This window comes from Lemur catta, chromosome 10 (genome assembly GCF_020740605.2).
Source record: "Lemur catta isolate mLemCat1 chromosome 10, mLemCat1.pri, whole genome shotgun sequence".
NCBI lineage: Eukaryota > Metazoa > Chordata > Mammalia > Primates > Lemuridae > Lemur > Lemur catta.
In genome coordinates this window covers 42,487,900-42,508,184 of record NC_059137.1, presented here as the reverse complement: position 1 = coordinate 42,508,184, position 20,285 = coordinate 42,487,900, and the positions used below count along the sequence as shown (strand labels likewise).

Below are 20,285 nucleotides of genomic sequence, written 5' to 3'. Positions count from 1 at the left end.
TTTCCTCACATTATTTCTTTTTACCAGTTTTTTTCTTTATATATTAGATTCCATATGATTTGGAGCACAAAGATACATAATCACTGTGCTTCTATTTTAGACTTTACTTTCTATCAACATAATATAATAAACTTTGTTCTATTTTATGTTCAATTCTACCTTGTCTGAAACTGTTATTACTTTTTCTCTCTTTTCTTTCTTTTATTGGTTCCCTTTTCATTTCTTGATAAATTCTTTGCTTTGCCTATCCCTTTGTTTTTTAAGAGTTTGTGATTTTGTTCTAAATGGGTCTCGCATAAGCATCATCTTGGAAGGTTTAATATGAATATTTTCTGTAGTCTCAGAATTTGTCTTTCTATACGTCGTTTTAGACATTTGTCTTTAAATCATAAATAATAGTCAATCTTAACTTCTGACACTTTGATTGTTTTATGCTTTGACATTTTTTTTACACTTCCTTGTTTTTTCCTTTTAGTTTTTTTCCCCTGTCTTTTGCTTATTTGGCTTATATTTTGTTTACATTTCTCTTCCTTAGGCATTTTGATGTATACATCCTGTTTTTTATTTTATTAGTGGTTACCCTTAAGTTTTTCATAAACAGTTTTTAACCTATATTTCTCTATTTCTAATAATAAATGTGAAACCATGTTTTAAACACTCATGTATCAATGAGGAACTCTGCACACTTTAACTTTCTCTCATCCTTCCTTTTCCCTTCCGAGTCTTTGGTAACTTACTATGGAATTTGAGATACAACTTACTTCTTGTAGTATGAGGAATTTTGGCATTAAAATATAGTTTAATGATGAAAATACATTTTTCAGTCTAATCCCATTGGTCTTTGTTGGTACTAGATGTGACAATAAGTTGATTGGCAGCCATAGTTAACACTGTATTTGCAATTCTTCATTTTTTTTTTCTCTTCTTTAGTGGGAAGCTAGGAGAGGCTATAAGGGTGCTAATCAGATGACATTTTAAATCTGAGATCCAGACTTCAGTATTGAGTGAATATATTTCTATTACATGATGTTGCTAATTAAATATGATCTCACATTGGTATATCTTAATATTCTTTGTTTTCTTTAATTCAAAAAGTAGATGTAATGAGTTTGGATCTTCAGTTATGACAGTCTGCACATGTGAAATTTATTTTTTCAATTGTGCAAAATAATGAAACACAAATCTCTATTACCATTGAGATTTAAGCTGCATCTTGGTAGAGATTGGACTTCAACAGATAAAAATGTAGGGAAGGCCATCCTTGGCAGAAGAGATGATGTTGGCGATGGCCAGGAAAGGAATGCCTGCAGGGAGTTTAGGGCTAGAGACCAATGGCACTGAATTTTTGCAGTAGTTCAGGTGAGAGAGAATGAGGTTGTGAAAGGAGCTGAAGGTGAGAGATGGCCCAGAGTAGAATGGACAGACTGTGGGGACTGGGTATCAACAGTGAGGGAGGGAGAGTGTGGCAGTAACTGAGTTTTCAAGCATCTGTGATTACAAAGGTGGAGCTTGAAGGGAGAATGAGAGGGAGGGTAGAGAGAAGAGAAGATGCTGAGTTCATGCAGGACATACTGCATTGAGATGCCTTGCTGGGTGTCCAGGAGGCATTTTCATAACATGTGTTTGTAGTTGGGAAGATGTTAGAACTAGAGACCTAGATTTGGAACAGGTGCTAACTGAAGTCCTGAATGTTGGTGAGATCACCGTGAAAACGGAAATGGGGTCTTCCGTAGCACTGGTCAGGCCAAAATCTGTGGGCTAAGGCCATAGCCCCTTGCTGAGTTTTGGCAAGGAGAGTGAATGGGAAATGAGATCCAAGAGAAAACCTGCTATTTTAGATTCATAGTCTTACACGTGGTCCACAGAGTACTCGTATGTTTCTGCTGGGATGATTAAAGTGCTAAGGCAAATGGATTTTCAGTTAAACAAGGGGTATGGAGAAACTACTGTGCCCAGCTCTGTCAGAGAAGAGGAGGAGTTATGAATTCTAATGCTGTTCAGGATGTTTTACATTAGAGATCTCATTTAGTCATCACTGTTGCTTGTTTTGTCTAAGCCAATTTCCTCATCTGTAGTATGGAGATACAATGTCTGATTCATGTGGTGGTTATGAGAATTAAGTAAGGACAATGCACGCAAAGTAACTGGACTGTGGTAGGTACGTAACAAATTATAGCTATTATATCAATAATAATTTTACTAATTATTCATGTGTCATTGAAACATTGCTGTTGAAAAAGAGAATTAACAAATACTCGACAGTGATTTGCAAACTGTGCTCCTTAAAGAAATGGCAGCTCTGGGGAGGTGCCCAAGGGACTACTTCAAGGTCGACAGAGCAGGTGCAAAGTTGGGCTTCTATAACCCTATGAACCTGCAGGAGGTGTGGTTTTATCTGCTTATGAGTGTTGATTGAAATGAGCGTTGGTAGACCTGAAGGCAAGAGGGGAAGGAACAGTTACTGAACCCAGAGAAAGCAGTGGCAAGAGAGGACTGTCAATAAGAATCGTGGCTTCTGTAGACGGCTCAACAGGGAGGGAGCTGGGAGAATAAACACCCTGCCCACATTCTTCTTCCACTCTCCCAGCTCCTGCCGCTGCTTCCCATTAGAGGAACCCAACAGGACACAGGTAGGCTCCATAGACCCAGAGCTGGCAGGGGAAGGGGGGAGAGTAGCTAGACAGGGGCACATCGTGTCAAAATGAAGAGAAGGACTGAGGGACAGCCTGGCCTCAGCAAGTGAGACTCTTACACTAGGATGTTTAAATTTGTGTACTAAATGTGACTTAAGAATGGATCCAGCCCAAGCCCAGAATATCTTACTGGAACATTTAATGAAATTGCCCCTCTGGCTTTCATGTTTTTGGTTGGCTTTTTCTCAAGTGATTGCACAGATAGGTTCTGTCTCTTTGCTTCCAGAACAACCTATGTATATCTCACATCTGTGATCCGCAACCACAGAGCTCTGCCCTGCCCCCCGAGTCATCCATGGAAAAATTGTCTTCCATGAAACTGGTCTTTTGTGCCAAAAATGTTGGAGACCACTGTTCTTACATTGTCTACACAGGGAAATGAAAGAGGAGTTGTTCTCCCAAGCCATTAGTGTGATGAAATGCATGGCAGCTGCTGTGTATAGGATCATGGCCTGTCACACTGCCATACCCACAGGGTACCACATCTGCAGTCTGTAAGACATAGCTCCTGCCCTGTGGCATCTGGCAGGCTTCCCAGGGGTGGTGAGAGCATGAGCCAGGTCTTGGAGGCCAAGAAGGAGGTAGCCAGTTGAACGTGGAGAGAGGAGAAGTGTTGGAGGAAGGCAGTGCAGACAGGGAGTATAGCTCCTGCAAAGACAGGAAAGGGCAATGCATACAGGGAGAGTAGATCATGCAAAGGTTCTGGGGATGGTTCCTAAAGAAGAGCTCCCAATGTGTTTGGAATGATGTTGCTGCCATTGGAATAAATGTGGGGCCTGGTAGAGGCCCAAGGGGATTACACTAAATCTATCTACACCCAGGGTTTCTCAAGAGTTCTCTCTTAACAAAGACACATAAGCCAGGGACTCTTGAGACATTCAGTTGGAATTCCAGCCAGCAAATGTATCTGTGGTTTGGAAGTATACAGGATAATTATTATTATTTTTTTTTTTTGAGAGAGGGTGTGGCTCTGTTGCCTAGGCTGGAGTGCAGTGGCATCACAGATGACTGCAACCTGGAACTCCTGGGCTTAAGGATCCTCCTGCCTCAGCCTCCAGAGTAGCTAGGACTATAAGCACATGCTACCAAACCTGGCTACTTTTTTTTAATTTTTTGTAGAGATGGGGTCTCGCTATTTCGCTCAGGCTGGTTTTGAACTCCTGGCCTCAAGAGATCCTCTCACCTCGGCCTCCCAAAGTGTTGAGATTGCAGATGTGAACCACTGAACCCAGCCTAAAATTTTTTTTTTTAATTGAGGGGAGGGAATATGATCAGAAAAGCTGTTTCCTAAATAGGCGGCACCCAATTACAGAAATAATTTGCATAAGGCCTGGAGGATAAGAGATTCCAGAATTATAATAAAGGACTTCCTAAACTAAATGATGTGAGTGAGGCTGGAGGGCCCCTCAGCCCTCTTCCTCTATTGAGCTAAGAACATGACCTCACTGAGCAGAGGGGTTAAGCTTCAGAATACAGAGTTACTGTGTTCTGGAGGGAAGAGAAGCAAAATACAGGGAAGGGAAAAGAATTCTTTGAGCAAAAGGTTGGCACTGTGTATCTTGTTGTCAGGTTCAGTGTAGAGCTCCCATAAAATAGTGTTAGGATAGAATATTGACTGCACAGTCACTTTTTCAGATAGTGAAGAAAATGTAAGGGAGTTTCTCAGGCCCAGAGACACATGGGGCCCTTTGGGTCAGGTTGAGTGCGTGGTCTCCCTGAGGCTCAGTCGGCAAAGGCCCATGGAGCAACTTTTCATGTTCATCCCCCAGGAGCCCCCCTGATCTCCCCAAGGCTGCCCCCACACCGCTAAGTTGGTTGTGAAACTGCCTTTCCAGAATCACTTACATGTGCAGATAATTGTTGATGTCAGACCTGTAAGAAAAGGGGCAAGAATCAAAGGAGTTTTGAAGGAAACACAAGAAATCTTCCTGTTTCCTGCCAGTGTGGGTTTGAAGTGTGAGGGAGGGCAGGCTCACAGCAGGACACAAAGCCATCAGCAGTCCTTCCTTCTAAGGGTGCCTCAGCTCTAAGACAACTTAAAAAAAAATCTTCTGTGGCTGACACAGACCATAGTTTCATAAAGATTTACCTGATCTTTTCTTTTACTTCTTTATATAGAAATTAACGATTTAGAAGCTATCTCCTCATTTACAGATGAGGAAATGTGACAGAACTTCAAGACCAAAGCTCTTAACTGCTCTACTGTCCTGCTGATCATGCCAGGCAATGAGTAATTCACAAAAAAGTCGCCTGGATTTAAGATGTATTACTTTCAATTACTGTTGGAATTTTTCTCATTCAATTCAAACATTTTTAAAGCATACAGGCTGTCAAACACTGTGCTTGGTGCCGGGGAGTTGAAGACAGGGAACTCACTGTCTAAGGAAGGAGACAAACATGTCAATATTTAATTAGAACGCTGCCATTAGATTGATTAGTTGCATGCACACTTCTATAAATAAAAACCTTTATTTTAAAATTACAAAAGAAATACAATACGAGGTATGCAAAACAACAAGTGAATATCTTCTCTTCTTCTTCTCCACCCACCCCAATCCCTGTGCCTGGCAATTTCATTAGCCAGAGGTGCCACTGTTACCAGGTGGGTGGATGACTCCTAGGCTTTTCTCTATATTTTGGCCAAGATAAGATCACACACTGTTTTGCATCTTGTTTTCTTCACTTTCTATTTCAAGGGCATCATTCCATGCAAACTGATCATACTCCATTATGTGTATGCATCATTCCCTGTTCATGAACTTTGTGCTGTTTCCAATTTGTGCCTATATGCTGTAATGAATATCTTTGCTATATCTTTGCATATTTTTACTGGTAAATATGGAAGATACACTTTTATTATAATTTTAAAAATGAATATATAGTATAATTGACTTTTGTGTATGTGTCCAGCTCTATGAGTTTAATGCATATACTTATGCAACCACCACCACAATCAGGGTGTAGAATAGCTCCATCACCCCAAAAATCTTTGTAGTCAAATTTCTCCCAGCTCTAATCCCTGGCAACCACTTATCTGTTCTTCATCCCTTTAGGCTCATCTTTCCCAGAATGTCATATAAATGCAGTCAGACAGTAGGTGGCCTTCTGATATGGACTTCTTTTACTGAGCATAATGTCATATTGCAAGTATTAATAATTTGTTCCTTTTTATTGCTGAGTAGCATGGATGTACCACAGCTTATTTGTGCATTCCTCCATTGGGGATATTTGGGTGCTTCCAGTTTTGGGTGATTATGAATAAATAGAGCTGCTGTGTTCATTGTGCGAACATAAATTTTCATTTCTGTAGGGTAAATACCTACAAGTGGGATTGCTGGGTGATATGTAAATGTATGTTTAACTTTATAAAAAACTGCTAAACTGTTTTCCACAATGGCTATACAATCTATTTTACATTACTATCATCAATGGAAGAAAATTATAGTTGCTATACATCCTAGCTAGCACTTGGTATTCTCAGGTTTTCTTTTTTCTTTTCCTTTTTTTTTTTTTTTTTTTTTTTGAGCTGTTCTGATAGGTTTGTAGTGATATCTCGTTGTGGTTTCAATTAGCATTTCCCTAAAGGTTAAAGATATCAAATATCTTTTTGTGTGCTTATTTGCCATTTGCCATTCATATATTTTGTTTGATGAAGTGTCTCAAATCTTTTGCTCATTTTTAAAAAATTGGATTATTTTCTTACTGTTGAGATATGAGAATTTTAAATACATTCTGGGTACAAGTCATTTATCAGATATGTGATTTGCAAATATTTTCTCCCAGTCTGTAGTTTGTCTTCTTTTCTTAACAATGTCGTGTGTAGGCTACAGTTTTAAATTTTAATAAAATTCAATTTATCAGTTCATTTTTTTAATGCATCACACTTTGGTGTGATGGCCAACAGCTCACTTGCTGCCTAACTCCAATGTCATGAAGATTTTCTCTTATCTCCCTGTATTTTTATGTTTTATGTGATCTATTTTTAGTTAATTTTTATGTAGGGGAGGAGGTTTTAGGTTAGGGCCTATTTTTTTTGCATATAGATGTCCAATTGTACCAATATTATTTATTGAAAAGCGCAACTGTTCTTCACTGGTGTTGGAAGATACATTTTTGATGTGACTAAAAATGTATCTTCCAACAACTCAGTGAATTTAATGTTAAAAGAATGGGTTGATGTCAGTCTGCCTAAATTTGAATGTCAGCTCTACTACAAATTAGCTGTATGACAATCACCAAGTACTTAATCTCTCTTAATCTCTTAGTCTCCTTTTCTGAAAATGGGGATAGTCATAGTACTTATTCTATAAGATGGCTATGAGGATTAAGTGAGTTATTATGTATAACATGCTAAGGGTAGTGCCTTACCTATAACGAGTAATGAATTAGGGTTAGATTTTTTTTGTAACTTTATAATTCCTGTAGATACTGCAAGCATGTCATATAAAAATGTTTTACCAATTATACTCCTTACCAACAATGTCGTTGTTATTAGCCAGCGTTAGATGTTATGACCCTTTCTCTATTCTTGGTCAACTGGATAGGCAAATAATGAGATGTCCTTTTAGTCTGCATTTTGGGATTTGTAGTCAGGCTAAACATCTTTTCATGTTTATTGGTGTATAAGTTAGCTTTTGCTGAATAACAAGGCATGCCAAAATGTAATGGTAAGACAGCAAACATTTATTATGACTTATGATTCTGTAGGTCACCTGGATAGCTTTTTGGTCTGTAGGTCAGCTGGATAGCTTTTTCTGTAGGTCTAGGCTGGATTGGCTGATCTCTGATTAGCTGATGGCTCGGGTGGGGCTGGATGGTCCCTCTGTTAGGGAGATGTGGGTAGGAAAGATTATGAAGAAGTACTCTCAGGCTTGGGGGTCTAGGATGGTTCGCTCACACATTTGGAAGTTGGTCTATTGGACTTCAGCTGGGGTGGCTCAGGTCTGCTCCATGTGGTCTCTCATCCTCCAGTAGGTTACTCTGGGCTTCTCCTCATGATGGTCTCAGGGTTCCACAGAGCAGCAAGAGAGTGCAAGTCCAGTGGACAAGCACTTTTCAAGCCTCTCCTTGTGTCATATTTGCTAATGTTCCATTGATCAAAGGAAGTCCAGTGGCCAAGCCTAGATTGAAGGGGTGGAGAAATAGACTCCATTTCTTAATGTAAGGAAGTGCAAAATATTATGGCTATATTATTTTCAATCTACCACGGTTGACTATTTGTGTTTCTTCCTCTGTGAATGGCCATTGGTTTATTGAATGAAAGAATTTCTTTATGTATTATACATACTAACTCTTTAAGCTTTACATGTAACAATATTTTTCCCACTTGGTCATTTAACTTTATTTATGTAGTAATTTTTTGCTATGTAGAAGTCTTGGCTTTTTCTGGAGTCAAATCTGTCAGTGTTTTCCTTTATGGCTTTGACTATATTCATGTCTTTGGATGACCAGACTGTTAGCTTCTTGAAGGCCGAAACCATATTTTATTCTTCTCTTCATGCACAAGATGCAGCACAGAGTCCAGCCCATAGTACTTATTAAGTCAATGTTTGTTGAATGACTTCATTCACTGAAGGCGAATCTCACTCACTCATGTAACCATTTATTCATTTATTAGTATTTTTCGAATACCTATTATGTTCCAGGCATTATCACAATTGTTAGAGAGACAATGGTGGGCAAAATAGGTTTTTCTCATGGTGTTTAGACTGAAGCCTAGTGGGTAGTAATGGAACTTAATATTGGTGAGATAGGAGTTCAGATTCCATCTTTCTACTTGTGTGACCTTGGGCATATCCCTGAATTTCAGGGTTTTTTTTTTTTAACCTACAAAATTGAGTATAAATACCTTCCTTCAATATTGTGAGAATTCAGGTGGACTTTGTTTGTAAAGCACTTACCATAGTGCTTATTCAGTAGTATATAATTTAAAATGTCAGCTTCCTTCCCTACAGGATGTAATCTTAGGCCTGCTGGGGAGTGTAGCCTGCTTTTGTCAGTCTCCTCTTACCAACTGTCATAATCCTGAATTTCTTCCATTATAGACTCATTCCTCCGTTTGCTCCTCCAGTGGCTCTCAGTGGGTTGTCACTTTGAGTGAATCTTGGTTATTCTCTTTTTTGTGCAAGCAAGTCAATCAAATTGCCTTCTCTATCAGGAGGTGGAGAACAGGGCACTGAAGAGTTAAGCATTTTGCTCCATGCTTGCCTTAGAGGTTAGAGATGTTTGGCTCTGGGTGTGGATATGCACCTCTTTCGGCAGCACAAGGGTAGAAAGAAACTTGGCAGATGATTAACTCAGGAGGAGAGCCCAGAAAGAGAAGGTAGCCTGGTTCCAAAGACAGGTTTCTTCCATACCAGATACATTTCCTGATGTTGGATGAACATGGTCCAATTAAAGAGCATCCCTCTCTTGGGGCAAAGTGGACAGGAAAGATTTTGAGGCAGCATTATCAAGCTTGGAAGGGATCTGTGGCGGGGGGCGGGGGGGAACACATCTCTGGGTATTCCCAAGTTTTCTGTCCTATGCCCTTTCCCGCTTTTCGGCCACCTCTCCTCAAAGTCTCTCCTTCCTTACCCCAGTTTCTACCAAGCTCCAGGATTCTCCAGGTGCTACCCTGCCAGATTTGTACACATTCCAAATTCTCTCACTCTAAAGACTTGGCCCTTTACACTGCTACCCTTTATAATGTGTGAGGCTCATGCCAAGCAATCTCTAGTCACTTCCAGTTTAAACCATCTTTGTTTTCATGGAACAAAGTCCCCCACTCCCTAGAAAGGAGTCTGCATGTAAATGGATGTTCAGTAAAGCAATAAAGTCTCATTATGTGGACACTCTGCCTATTCCCTGGAAATAAAAAGTTTCCTGCCAGCTAACTGATCCTGATTCTAACTAAAACATGTGTTATTTGTCCTGGATGGAAAATTTCTGGCATTTGAAGATGGAGAGAGAATGCTGTTCCCTTCAGCAGACAGACAAGGGCCCTGTTTGGCTGGGAAGCAGGGATGGGAAGTGGGCATGACCTTTGGGAAAACTGGCTTGGCACAGCCCCTGGGCGAGAACAGGAGGTTGTTGTTAGAGAGACACAGCCCTGTCACATCCAGGATGCCCTTGTCTAACTCTGAACTCTCAGCTATACAATAAGAAAGTTAGCAACTTCCTTTAGTTATTTCCAGTCTTGTGCATTTGGTACCTTCCCCTTAGTTGCCCAATATCTTCTTGGAAGGAAACTTGAAGGTGAACTTACTGCTTGACTTACTACATACATATAAGGATCATGGAGAATAACAACAACAACAAAAAGATAAAAGTGTTGGAAACATGCCTGGGAACTGGATTTCTTCAGGGGAGCCAAGAAGGCAGAAAAGATACTAAAAATACTGTAACATGGGATTGACACAGAGAAATGGGCCAGTAGTTCTTAGGAACCCCCCCAAAAAATTAATGCCAACTTTAGGATAGATTTAAGAAAGAACATTCCAGAAGTGAGTCCTATTAAAAACTTATTCATTTTTGAAAACCCTGCTCAGTAGTTACCCTTTTGGGGAAGATTTTTCTGAATATCTTATATCTTTCTTGCTTTGCCTGGCTAACTCCAGCTTTCCCTTAGGCTAAATATCTGCAAACCCTATCCCACTTCAGTCAAGTCTGATTAAGTTCACCGTTATGCTATCCCATAGTATCTTGTAATTCTCTGTCTTAGTACCTATCATGGTACCAGTGCTGTATTTATGGATGTGATTAGTTTTCCATGTCTGTCTCTCTCATTTGCCTGTGAGAGATCGTATCTGTTTTATTCATTGTTGTGTGTCCAGGGCCAAATGCAGTACCTAGCACAAGGGAGGTACTTAGTAAATGTGTTTAGCAAATGAATGAAGGGACATATAAGTGACTTAATGAGTGTCTTTTGAACTGAAGAGAATTTTCCTTCTCTGGATAGCATTAAAAGAAAATAATTAAAATCCAAACAATTTCACAAAATATCCTGGATAGTTTGGGAGTTGTTTTTGCTTCTTCGGCTCATTGCTAAGGCCTTATATCCAGAAATGCTTTTGGCCAAGACCTTTTCAGTTCATTGCCAATTCCCTGATTTGTGAAATGCCTTTGGCCAAGGAAGTGCTAATTTCCATTTCAGACATTCAAAACTTTAAGAGATCTACTTCTGTTACAAAGATGAGACAACCATGAATACCTTTGAAAAATTTTAACTATAGCTAATACTGAACTTCCAAAGAATCATACAGATAGTTGTTCTGAAGACATGATACATTATTCCAAACACATAGTAGTAGAATTGCACCCAACACTACAATTCTGATGTAATAAAAGCACAAGGGGATAGACTCAGTATATAATAATTTAATGTGCTTTTTCCTCCTAGCTTGCCAACACTTTGAAGACCAGGGAGCTAGGTTAGTCAGAGCTGGACTATCTGCCGCTGTGCTGAACTTGAATGTGGAAAAAGGAAGGCTAATTGGAGTGAGCATGTTGTGCTATAGTGGAATGTATTTTCTTTGATATTCGTGTTTAAACTTTCATTTTCATCTATTAAAAAAAGGAGTTAAAATTGATAATTTTTGAAGTTTTATATGTTTTTAATTAAGCAAAATCTTTTTTTTCCCCCAAAAGAAATCTTATATGGAGCCCAATGTGAAAAATAAAGATGAAAGTTGAGTAGCTTGGTGAGAGAGAGAGAGTGTGTGTGTATGTGTGTGTGTGTGTGTGTGTGTGTGTGTGTAGGTAGTTGGGTGTCTGGAAACCATTCTGTTGATTTCATCTCTCCCACTCTCAGAAATTTCTGAAGCACCTTTTCAGAACCTGAGAAATAATGATTCCTTTAAATACAATTTGAAAAACACAGCTCTACCTTTAATTTTGAATTTAACTTAGTTTTATTATATTGGTGGTATTTTAGGACCACAGTAATTTTTATGACTATTTTTAAAGAAAAATATTTCCATGTCTTAATTAATGGCTCATTATTCACAGCAATATTAAATACAAGAAAATCTAAATGCAAAAACAAGAGTTAAACAACATTTTGAGTTAACCACAAGGAGATTTAGTGAGAAAATGTTACTGTGAATGATTAGATGTTATTCTGCATAGCACACAAAAAATACAGTGAGCAAAACATTTTAGAAAATTGTTATGCTTCAATTGTGATGATCCATTATTTGTTAGCTTGGCAGGTGCCGTGCCACAATGCAAGTATTTCCTTACAAACAAGGACACACTTTTAAGTAAATGCTGAAAAGTGTTTAAGAGATCTTTGCTAAGGAAAAATAGTATTAATCTCCAAAACATAAAATGTATGATATTCAGTTTGCATCTTACTTATGGGAAACCCTTAGCCTTGATGTTAGAAGTATAAATTGAACTAATTAATGAATTTGATCAGCGCCCTTTAGGCTACGGTTGTGATGAAACAACTCATGGCAATCTCAACATGACTTGGAGAGGGTAGTGGTCTAATGTAGGAAAAGGTGGTAGACATGGGGACTGATGTTGGTACAAGAAGAAGCCACGGGCCACAGTTATACCCATTGTTGTGGGGCCTCTCTGCTCAACTCTTTTGGAAAGGCTAGGTTTGACTACCTTCCTCCCTTTTCTGAAATTTTATTTTAACTGATTTTTTTCCAGAATTGTGGGATGACATCACATTCCCTATTATTAGTCCAAAGAAGAGAGAAAGAGAAAATGTATCATTTGGATGCAATCCAAGGAGAATTGGGGTGGGTATAGGGATACATGCTAAGAGACATAAAGAGATGTATATATGTTCATGGCTCTTGGTTTCTTTCCAACTTCCTATTTTTAAGAAATGGACAGTAATCTTTTTTTTTTTTACATTTAATTTTTAAGTGCAAGTAACATTCAAATTATTCAAAAGCCAGCACACATAAGTATACGGTAGAAAGTCTTCTTCCCATCATTGTGTCCTGACTACCTAGTTCTCCCCTAGTGAGTCACCCTTGTTCTTAGTTTTATGTGTAACCTTCCAGAAATTCTTTAGTCATATATAAGCAAATACAAACATAGATTCTTATTTTAAGAAAACTAGGGAGATAATTTTCAAGATCCATCCCAGGAAGCTGGTAGGTATTTCTTCTCATATCCAAAGTGCACATATAAACTCCTTCTGATATTGTGAGTGGTGTTACGAAGGACAGAAGGCTCGCTGGTGGACGAGGGCTTCCTGTAACTGGCCTGCTGAGTAGGGGTGACAAAGTGCAGTTGAGTTGGGACTCCCGGAGCACACGACTTCCCTTCCCACCACTATGAAAGTAAAGGGAAATCACTGAAAAGAACAAGAGGAAAAAGAAACCAGATCCATACCTAGAAACAATTTACAGATGAAATGTGGCTGTCTTTTCAGATCATCTGGCTTTTCTATTATTTCCTAAAGACATTAAATAAACCCCAGCCAGTGCCAGTGCTGTGAGTTCAGAGCAGATCCCACGATGTTAGCAAATCACTCAACTGGCCCTAGAAATGTGGCTGGATTGAAGCGGAGCTGAAAGAATTACAGTATTTCCTTCCTCTTGATGACCCTCTCTGGAACATGCCTGGGAGGAGTGAGCGCAGGAGATGAGTGGTGTTCGCTCAGAGGCAGGGCTGAATGTGCATGTGGAAGGGGAGGTGTGTGCATGTGTTATTTTTGGAGGCTGTAATTCCACTGCTGATTTTCTTAGCTCATCCTCTCTTGCAATGGTTTTATTATCTTAACCTCTGTCCTGAGATCTTAAAAGTTACCACTGAGGCTAGAAGTAAGATGGATGCTTCAGGGTCAGGCTTGGAAACCCATTCTAGTGAAGATTTTCTCCTTCAATCCCATGTATTAACGTGACAATAAAATGCAACTGTAACTCCTGCTTTCATTAAGACTTGACTTTGAAATTCTTTTTCCTCATTAGATAAAGATATAACTGCTAGTAAGATCACACCGAAAACATCACTGTATACATTGGCAATTGCCATTAAAAACAAATCGTATGAGGAATTCTCACGCGGTACAGTGCTTGACATAAGCAGGTGCTCAAGAAAGGTCTAGTAGATGCACACTAGCCAACTTTAAATGCTCAGCAGCTATCGATCCCTTTCCTTTGGCATTTTGTAAAAATGGTAACATTTGCTTTTTTCCTATAAACTCAGTAGCTATCAAAACAATTTGTTAAATATGGACAAGAAGATCAGTTTAGACTCAAAGAAGCATTTTCATTTTTGGCCTGATTATTCTATAAGTGGGAGCCAAGTAAATGGATAGGCTTGGATCAGGCTGGATCAGGAAATATAATTTGCCCATCCATCCAGCCAGCCAGCCAGCTATTCAACAAATACTTATTATGTCTTCTACATGTCAAGATTAGGCAGAATATTCCTATATAAATAAGCTCCTAAATTCCTATTCCTATACAAAACAGTTGGCACTTACCAGCTTGGGGAACATAGAGTAAATAAAATAATCAGAAACTGTGGTAATCTTTATGAAGAAAACAAAGAGGAGGCTGACTTAGAGGATAATGGAACAAGAGTGTTGTAGGTTTTGTAGATAAGGCAGGCGGAGAAGCCCTTTATGAGAAAGTGGAATTTAAGCTGAGACCCAAAGGATGAGCAGGAGGTGGCCATGCCACGAGCAGAGGAAAGTATTTCAGGCAAAGGGAACAGCATATACAAAGGCTTTGAGGTAGGAAGGGGGATGATATATCAAAGATTAAAAGACTAGTGCGCATTTTTAATCCTAGCTCTGCCTTCAATAGCTGTGAAAGATTGCACAAGCTACTTGATCTTCTGAGCCTTCATCTCTTCATACTTAAAGCTGAGTTAATGATGCATAGCTCACAGGGTTGTTGGGAGAATTTAATGTGTGTTAAATGAGATAACATGTAGCTTATTTGAAGCACTTTAGCTAGTTCCTCATCACCCAATGTGTTTGACTTTTCTAGTCTCCTGATCATTTTAAGTCAACTTGAGAGCCAACCTTTGGAGCTAGAGAACATTTTCCACCCTTTAAATATTTCCACATTTAAATAGAGGAGAGAGTAGGCACAGATTCTGTTTGCTCCTGTTAGAAACTTTAGAAATTAAAAGGAAGGAGAGGGACGAAGAAAGGAAAGGAGGGGGGAGGGGAAGAGAGAGAGGGAGGAAAAAAAAAAACCTGAGAAAGCAAAAAGAGGATTTTCTTTAAAGTGTGGTTCATCATTTATGGAATAAATTTAGGAAATAAATTTTAAAGGTCAAGAGAGTTTTGTTTTACATTTGGGGGGAGGTTAAGTTTTGGGGCTAGGTGTTCAGGAAACAGAATAAAGAGAAATGAAATAATGGTCATTGAGTACCTGATATATAACACACACAGTGCTTGGCAAGTTACCTATTTTATCTTATTTAGTTTTCATAAGAATTCCAAAAGATAGGTCTTATTTGCCTCATTTTAAAGATGAGGCAAATGTTTAAAAAAAAGAATGAGGCAAATTAGGCTCAGAGGGAAACACAGACTTCCCTTAGTCACTGTCCCTATCTTGGGATATTTAATGTGGAATTGAGCAATTCTTTAAAAATGAGAGTCTATAAAGCATAAGTGTATGTAGTTGATATATTTCTTTAGAATACTTTATTATTGTGGCAGTACTACACTAGCATCAATTAATAACTAATAACTGATAATTATTAATTATAATACTGAAAATACCATTATCATTAATTTATCTCAGCGTAACAAATATTTACTGAATATCCAACTATGTCTCAGGCACTATAGTGGACAGAGATATAAAGTGCACGGCTTGTTTGGGGGAATAATGGGTGGCCCATTGCAGCCAGCATGTGCAGTGGGCAGAGGAGGTTTGCAGGGTCTAGGTGATGAAGGGTCTCGATGCCTTAGTAAAGTGTTTTGGATCTTGTCCAGTGGAAGATAGGCACATGGTCAGAAAGCATTTTAGGAAGATCGCTCCCACAACTACTTTTACGCAAGGCTTTGTAAGCTCCAGTTCATCCTGTGGGGTCATGTTAATAACCTTTGTCTTACATTATGCTTCCTCTTTCCTTTTAGGAATGGTGGAAGGTGCCATGGACTTGATCTTGATCAATTCCCTACCTCTTGTATCTGATGCTGAAACATCCCTTACCTGCATTGCCTCTGGGTGGCGCCCTCATGAGCCCATCACCATAGGAAGGGACTTTGAAGCCTTAATGAACCAGCACCAGGATCCACTGGAAGTTACTCAAGATGTGACCAGAGAATGGGCTAAAAAAGTTGTTTGGAAGAGAGAAAAGGCTAGTAAGATCAACGGTGCTTATTTCTGTGAAGGGCGAGTTCGAGGAGAGGCAATAAGGATACGAACCATGAAGATGCGTCAACAAGGTAACATGCCCCTAAATTACGGGCAGGTGAGGTCCACTTAGCCACATACATACACCTTTTGCTTTGGCAGATGCTCCTTCAGAGGCTGGACATAAGCTACCTGAGTGTAGAGCTTGAAGACCATGCCTGCCTCTTTCCAAGCATTGCTATCTCTGATACACAGAACATCAGGGTTAAAAGAGACCATCCAGTCCAATCCTCTCACTAGACACTGTGCCTGCTTTGTGTGATGAAGTAAAATATATGTTCTGCTAAGTGCTTCATGGCACTTACGGCGATAAGACTATGTAACATGTAGGTAGTGTGAAAATCACAGCAATGAAGACAGCTGTCCATTGCCAAACTATTGACTACTTTGAGCTTTCTCATTGATTTTTCTTATAATACTTTGTGTCATTTGCCCCTAAATACCCTTAAAGGAAGTTAATATTTTAGGGGGAAATAAAAATTATTAGTATAGTAGAAATAAACATTTTAAAGGGGAAGTGTTTATCAGTAACTCAGTTTAATTGGTTACTTGTGTATCAGTTATCTATTGCCACAATAATGCTGCAGAGCATAACCACAAACCACAGTGGCTTCAACAATAAGCATTTACATCTCGTGAGTCTAAGTCAGCTGTGTTGATTAGGTGGCTCTGTTGACTTTGGCTGGGCTTTCTTGCATATGTGGTGTTGGCTGGCTGTAGGTTTTTTAGGTTGACCGTGGCTGGGGTAAGCTGGCTCGGTTCCACATGTCTGTTATTCTGTAGCAGGCTAACCTAGGTATGTTCTCATGAGATGGAAAAGGTGCAAGAGAAAAAATGAAAGCACATTGAGGCTTCTTGAAACCGAGGCTCAGAATTGTGCACTGTTGCTTCTGCCTCATTTTACTGAATGACACAAGTCCAACCGCTGAGCCTGGAGTGAGGGTGAGAGGGTACTACAAACCGAAATGGCAGGGAGTATGGATACACGGAAGGACGGAGAACTGGGGCCCTCTTTGCAGGCTACTACTGTTGGAAAGGGACTGTGATCTAATTTTAGCAAATACCTGGGCCCACCTCAGAAAACACCAGAATTTTGAAGGAGGATTCAGAGAGCCTTGTCTAAGGGAGGATTATTACTCTTTGCTACCACCCCACAAGGCAGTGATGTGATGGAGCTCTTCTCCAAAATAGCGGTGGATCCTAAGCTAAATCTTTAGGACAGTCCATCAATCTGATGGCAGTTGGGGGGAGACCGTGTTGCAAATATTATTTAATGATTGTCTAAGGCTCCCAGGCTGAGACAGACAGGTTGACTTCTGGTGCTCTTGATGCTATCTGCAGGGAGGAAGGGACAAAATTCCAGCAGAGATGACCCCTCTTTGTTCTGCCCAGGAGGATCTGGCCCCTCACCCATCAGCTCTCTGGCTGTTATACCTAAAATGAATGCATCCTTTGCAAATTAATATTGTCATAACCACAGGGGCTGTCATTTCATGAAATGATGGCAAATGAGGGTTTGTCATTTCATGAAATAATGACGTTGTGAGATCTTTACAAGTTTGACTTTTAATGATAACGCTAATCCAGATAAGTAACACACCTCTGCACGTTTCTGACAGTTTCTTATATAGTATAAGAATTTGCAGTTTTTTAGATCAGTGCTTCTTGGAGTTGAACGTGCTTATAGATCACCCGTGGATCACCTACTGATGCAGTAGGTGTTAGGGAGAGTCCTTGGAGTCTGCATTTCTAACAAGATCCCAGGTGGTGAGAATCTGCTTGCTCACGGACTCTACTTCAAGCAGCAAGTGCTTAGGACTAGCCTCTAGCTGGGGTCCACCTGAAAACATTTCTTTAAATTCGCAAATGGTAATAATGAAAAGATTTGAAGGCAGCAAACTCATTTTAAGGTCAAAAGTGATAAAATCACTATTTATTACAAATGAAGGAAAAGGTTCTCTTAGTAAAATTATAATATTCACCTTTAAATGACACCAGGGTAAGTGGGAAAAGTGCACAACAGAAATTCCCAGGAATGCAGCCCTCCGGTGAGGGAAGAGAGGTTGAACAAAGGGATATGAGGTGTGCCAAAGCTATCACGGCTGAAAGTCAGCTCTATTATTTTTCATATGTGTCATTTTGGATTTGACTTGTATAAAGACTAATTTTCTTCTGCTGATGTTTCCACATTCTCAGTGAAAATGATCTGAGATTGTGCCCCAACGGTTTCATGAGAATGAAACGTGAAGTGCCACTGTGCCCTTTCTGGGCTGTCCTGTGATTGTCCTTGACAATTAATAAATAAGAATGTGTAGAGCATATTGAACCAGAGCATTGGGAGTTAAAAAGCATTGTAATGATCCCTCCAAACCTAGAGTAAAGGATAGCTTAAATTCAGTTAAGTGAGGAAAAGGCAGGCTTGGACAGTGAGCAGCAGTAAAGAGAACACAGCTTTTAGACTTATACTCACCTGAGTTTTAATTCTTTCTCTACCACTCATCAGCTGTGTGGCCTTAGGCGAGTTTACTTCTGTTGGCGTTATTTTTTTATCATCTGTGAAATGGGTACAATAATACCCACAAAATTGTGTTTTTTTTAAATAAGATGGTGTATATAAGAAGCCAGTTCCCATGAGTGCATCAATTTACACAGTAGATGTGTTCTTGAAAGCTTACATAAAGTGAGACATTGCAGAAAGGTATATAATAATAAGAATAGCAGTTTTTAAATGGTGGGAATGCGATTTGATGCCAAAAGATCTGACTTCAGAGCCTGCATTTATAACCACTGCATTACCCTTTGCATATCACTCTCACTTAATGTTAACAACTCTCCCTGATTCTAGGCACTTATTTTATAAAGTACAATTATTCCACAGGAAACCCTAACAAGCAACCCAGGGCACAGAGTAGAGGGTGTGAGAGTAGAAGTCAGGCAAGTATGGGTTTGAGCCTCACTCTGCAATTGAGTGGGATGGCCTAGGACACGCTATTTAATTGAAATCATAGTTTTTCCTCATTTGGAAAAAAAAATTGGGATAGAGATTTTATCACAAATATTTGAAAATTAAATGAAGCACTTAAAGATAACTATCATCCAGTTTATAGTAAATGTTCAATAACTATCATTATAGTGTCTGTGATTAATAATTTGATGGAAGTATTTTCTTATTCAATTATAGAAATTTTTAATATCGTGCATTAATGTAATTGTGGCAGTTGATAGAAAAATAAGGAGCATGTTCTCCCCTATATTTTGACAATAACAACTCAGGCTAGCGTACTGGTTCTATTTCTCTTGCTGACCAGCCAGTGGGGTGAATACCATGCAAGGAAAGTAAAATCCATTATGGTGAGTCAGGACAAACCTCCAAAACTGTGTCTTCAGGCCACTGTTAATTCCCTAGTAAAACATCATGGGAACTCAGAACTGCTCTGCTCAGGGACACAGCAGGATAGGATAAACATAAATATATTCCTGCTTGCTGCTGACTCGTGCATCTGGGGAGGAAGTGGAAAATCCATTTGCGATGTGCCAAAACACAGCTTAAATTGGCTCACACAGCCCAAATAGCCAGGCTGTTTTTTATCAATGGCATCATCCAAACCAGTCAACAGCAGTTTGTTCAAACCTCACTGATTATTTCATTTGAAGGTAGGGAGTTATAAATAAAGTATGAAACGTTTTTAGATCCAAAAATTGGTTTCAGAATGACCCATCAGGAGAAACAAATGTTTTTTTAATTACTATTTTCATTTGAGAAATAGCTTTATATTAAAAACATCAAACTCCCCAAACATGATTTGTGAAGCTGATAGAGAGGAACCATTCATTTCTAAATAACACAAATGAACATGTTAAAAGTAAAAGGAAATAGGAAAACTTGAAATCAGATTTGTTCATTTTTTCTTCCATTCCACAATGATGCTTGAACCTCTCTCTCCTTGTGCCACCCATTGGGGATGCAATGATTTTAGCATTTCCTGAATACTCATTATGTGCCTGACATTCCCTTCACAACTTCATAAACATTACTATCTAATTTAGTCTTTATCAAATACATGTCAGATGAAGACTTTAAGGACCCCATAAATAGATGAGACTTATAGCTATTGCATCTTAGGGGTGTTCACTAGCTGGTGAGTGTTGGATCTGGGAAGGTAAAGACAGGCCTGATTCCAGAGGCCGGATCTAACCACCACCCCATGCTGCCTTTCAGAATAGATAAGATCTTGCTCTCCTGGAACACTCTGTCTAGCAGAGA

At 39.3% G+C, this 20,285-nt stretch overlaps 1 protein-coding gene across 1 annotated transcript in view; it reads left to right on the top strand.

The window, feature by feature from the left end:
* The window catches only part of TEK (TEK receptor tyrosine kinase), a 104,097-nt gene that overhangs the window by 23,667 nt on the left and 60,145 nt on the right, over positions 1 to 20,285 (top strand). The window contains exon 2 of the mRNA XM_045562255.1: positions 15,742 to 16,053. Coding sequence (XP_045418211.1) covers positions 15,742 to 16,053 — 312 coding nt within the window. The remainder of the gene's footprint in view (positions 1 to 15,741; positions 16,054 to 20,285) is intronic.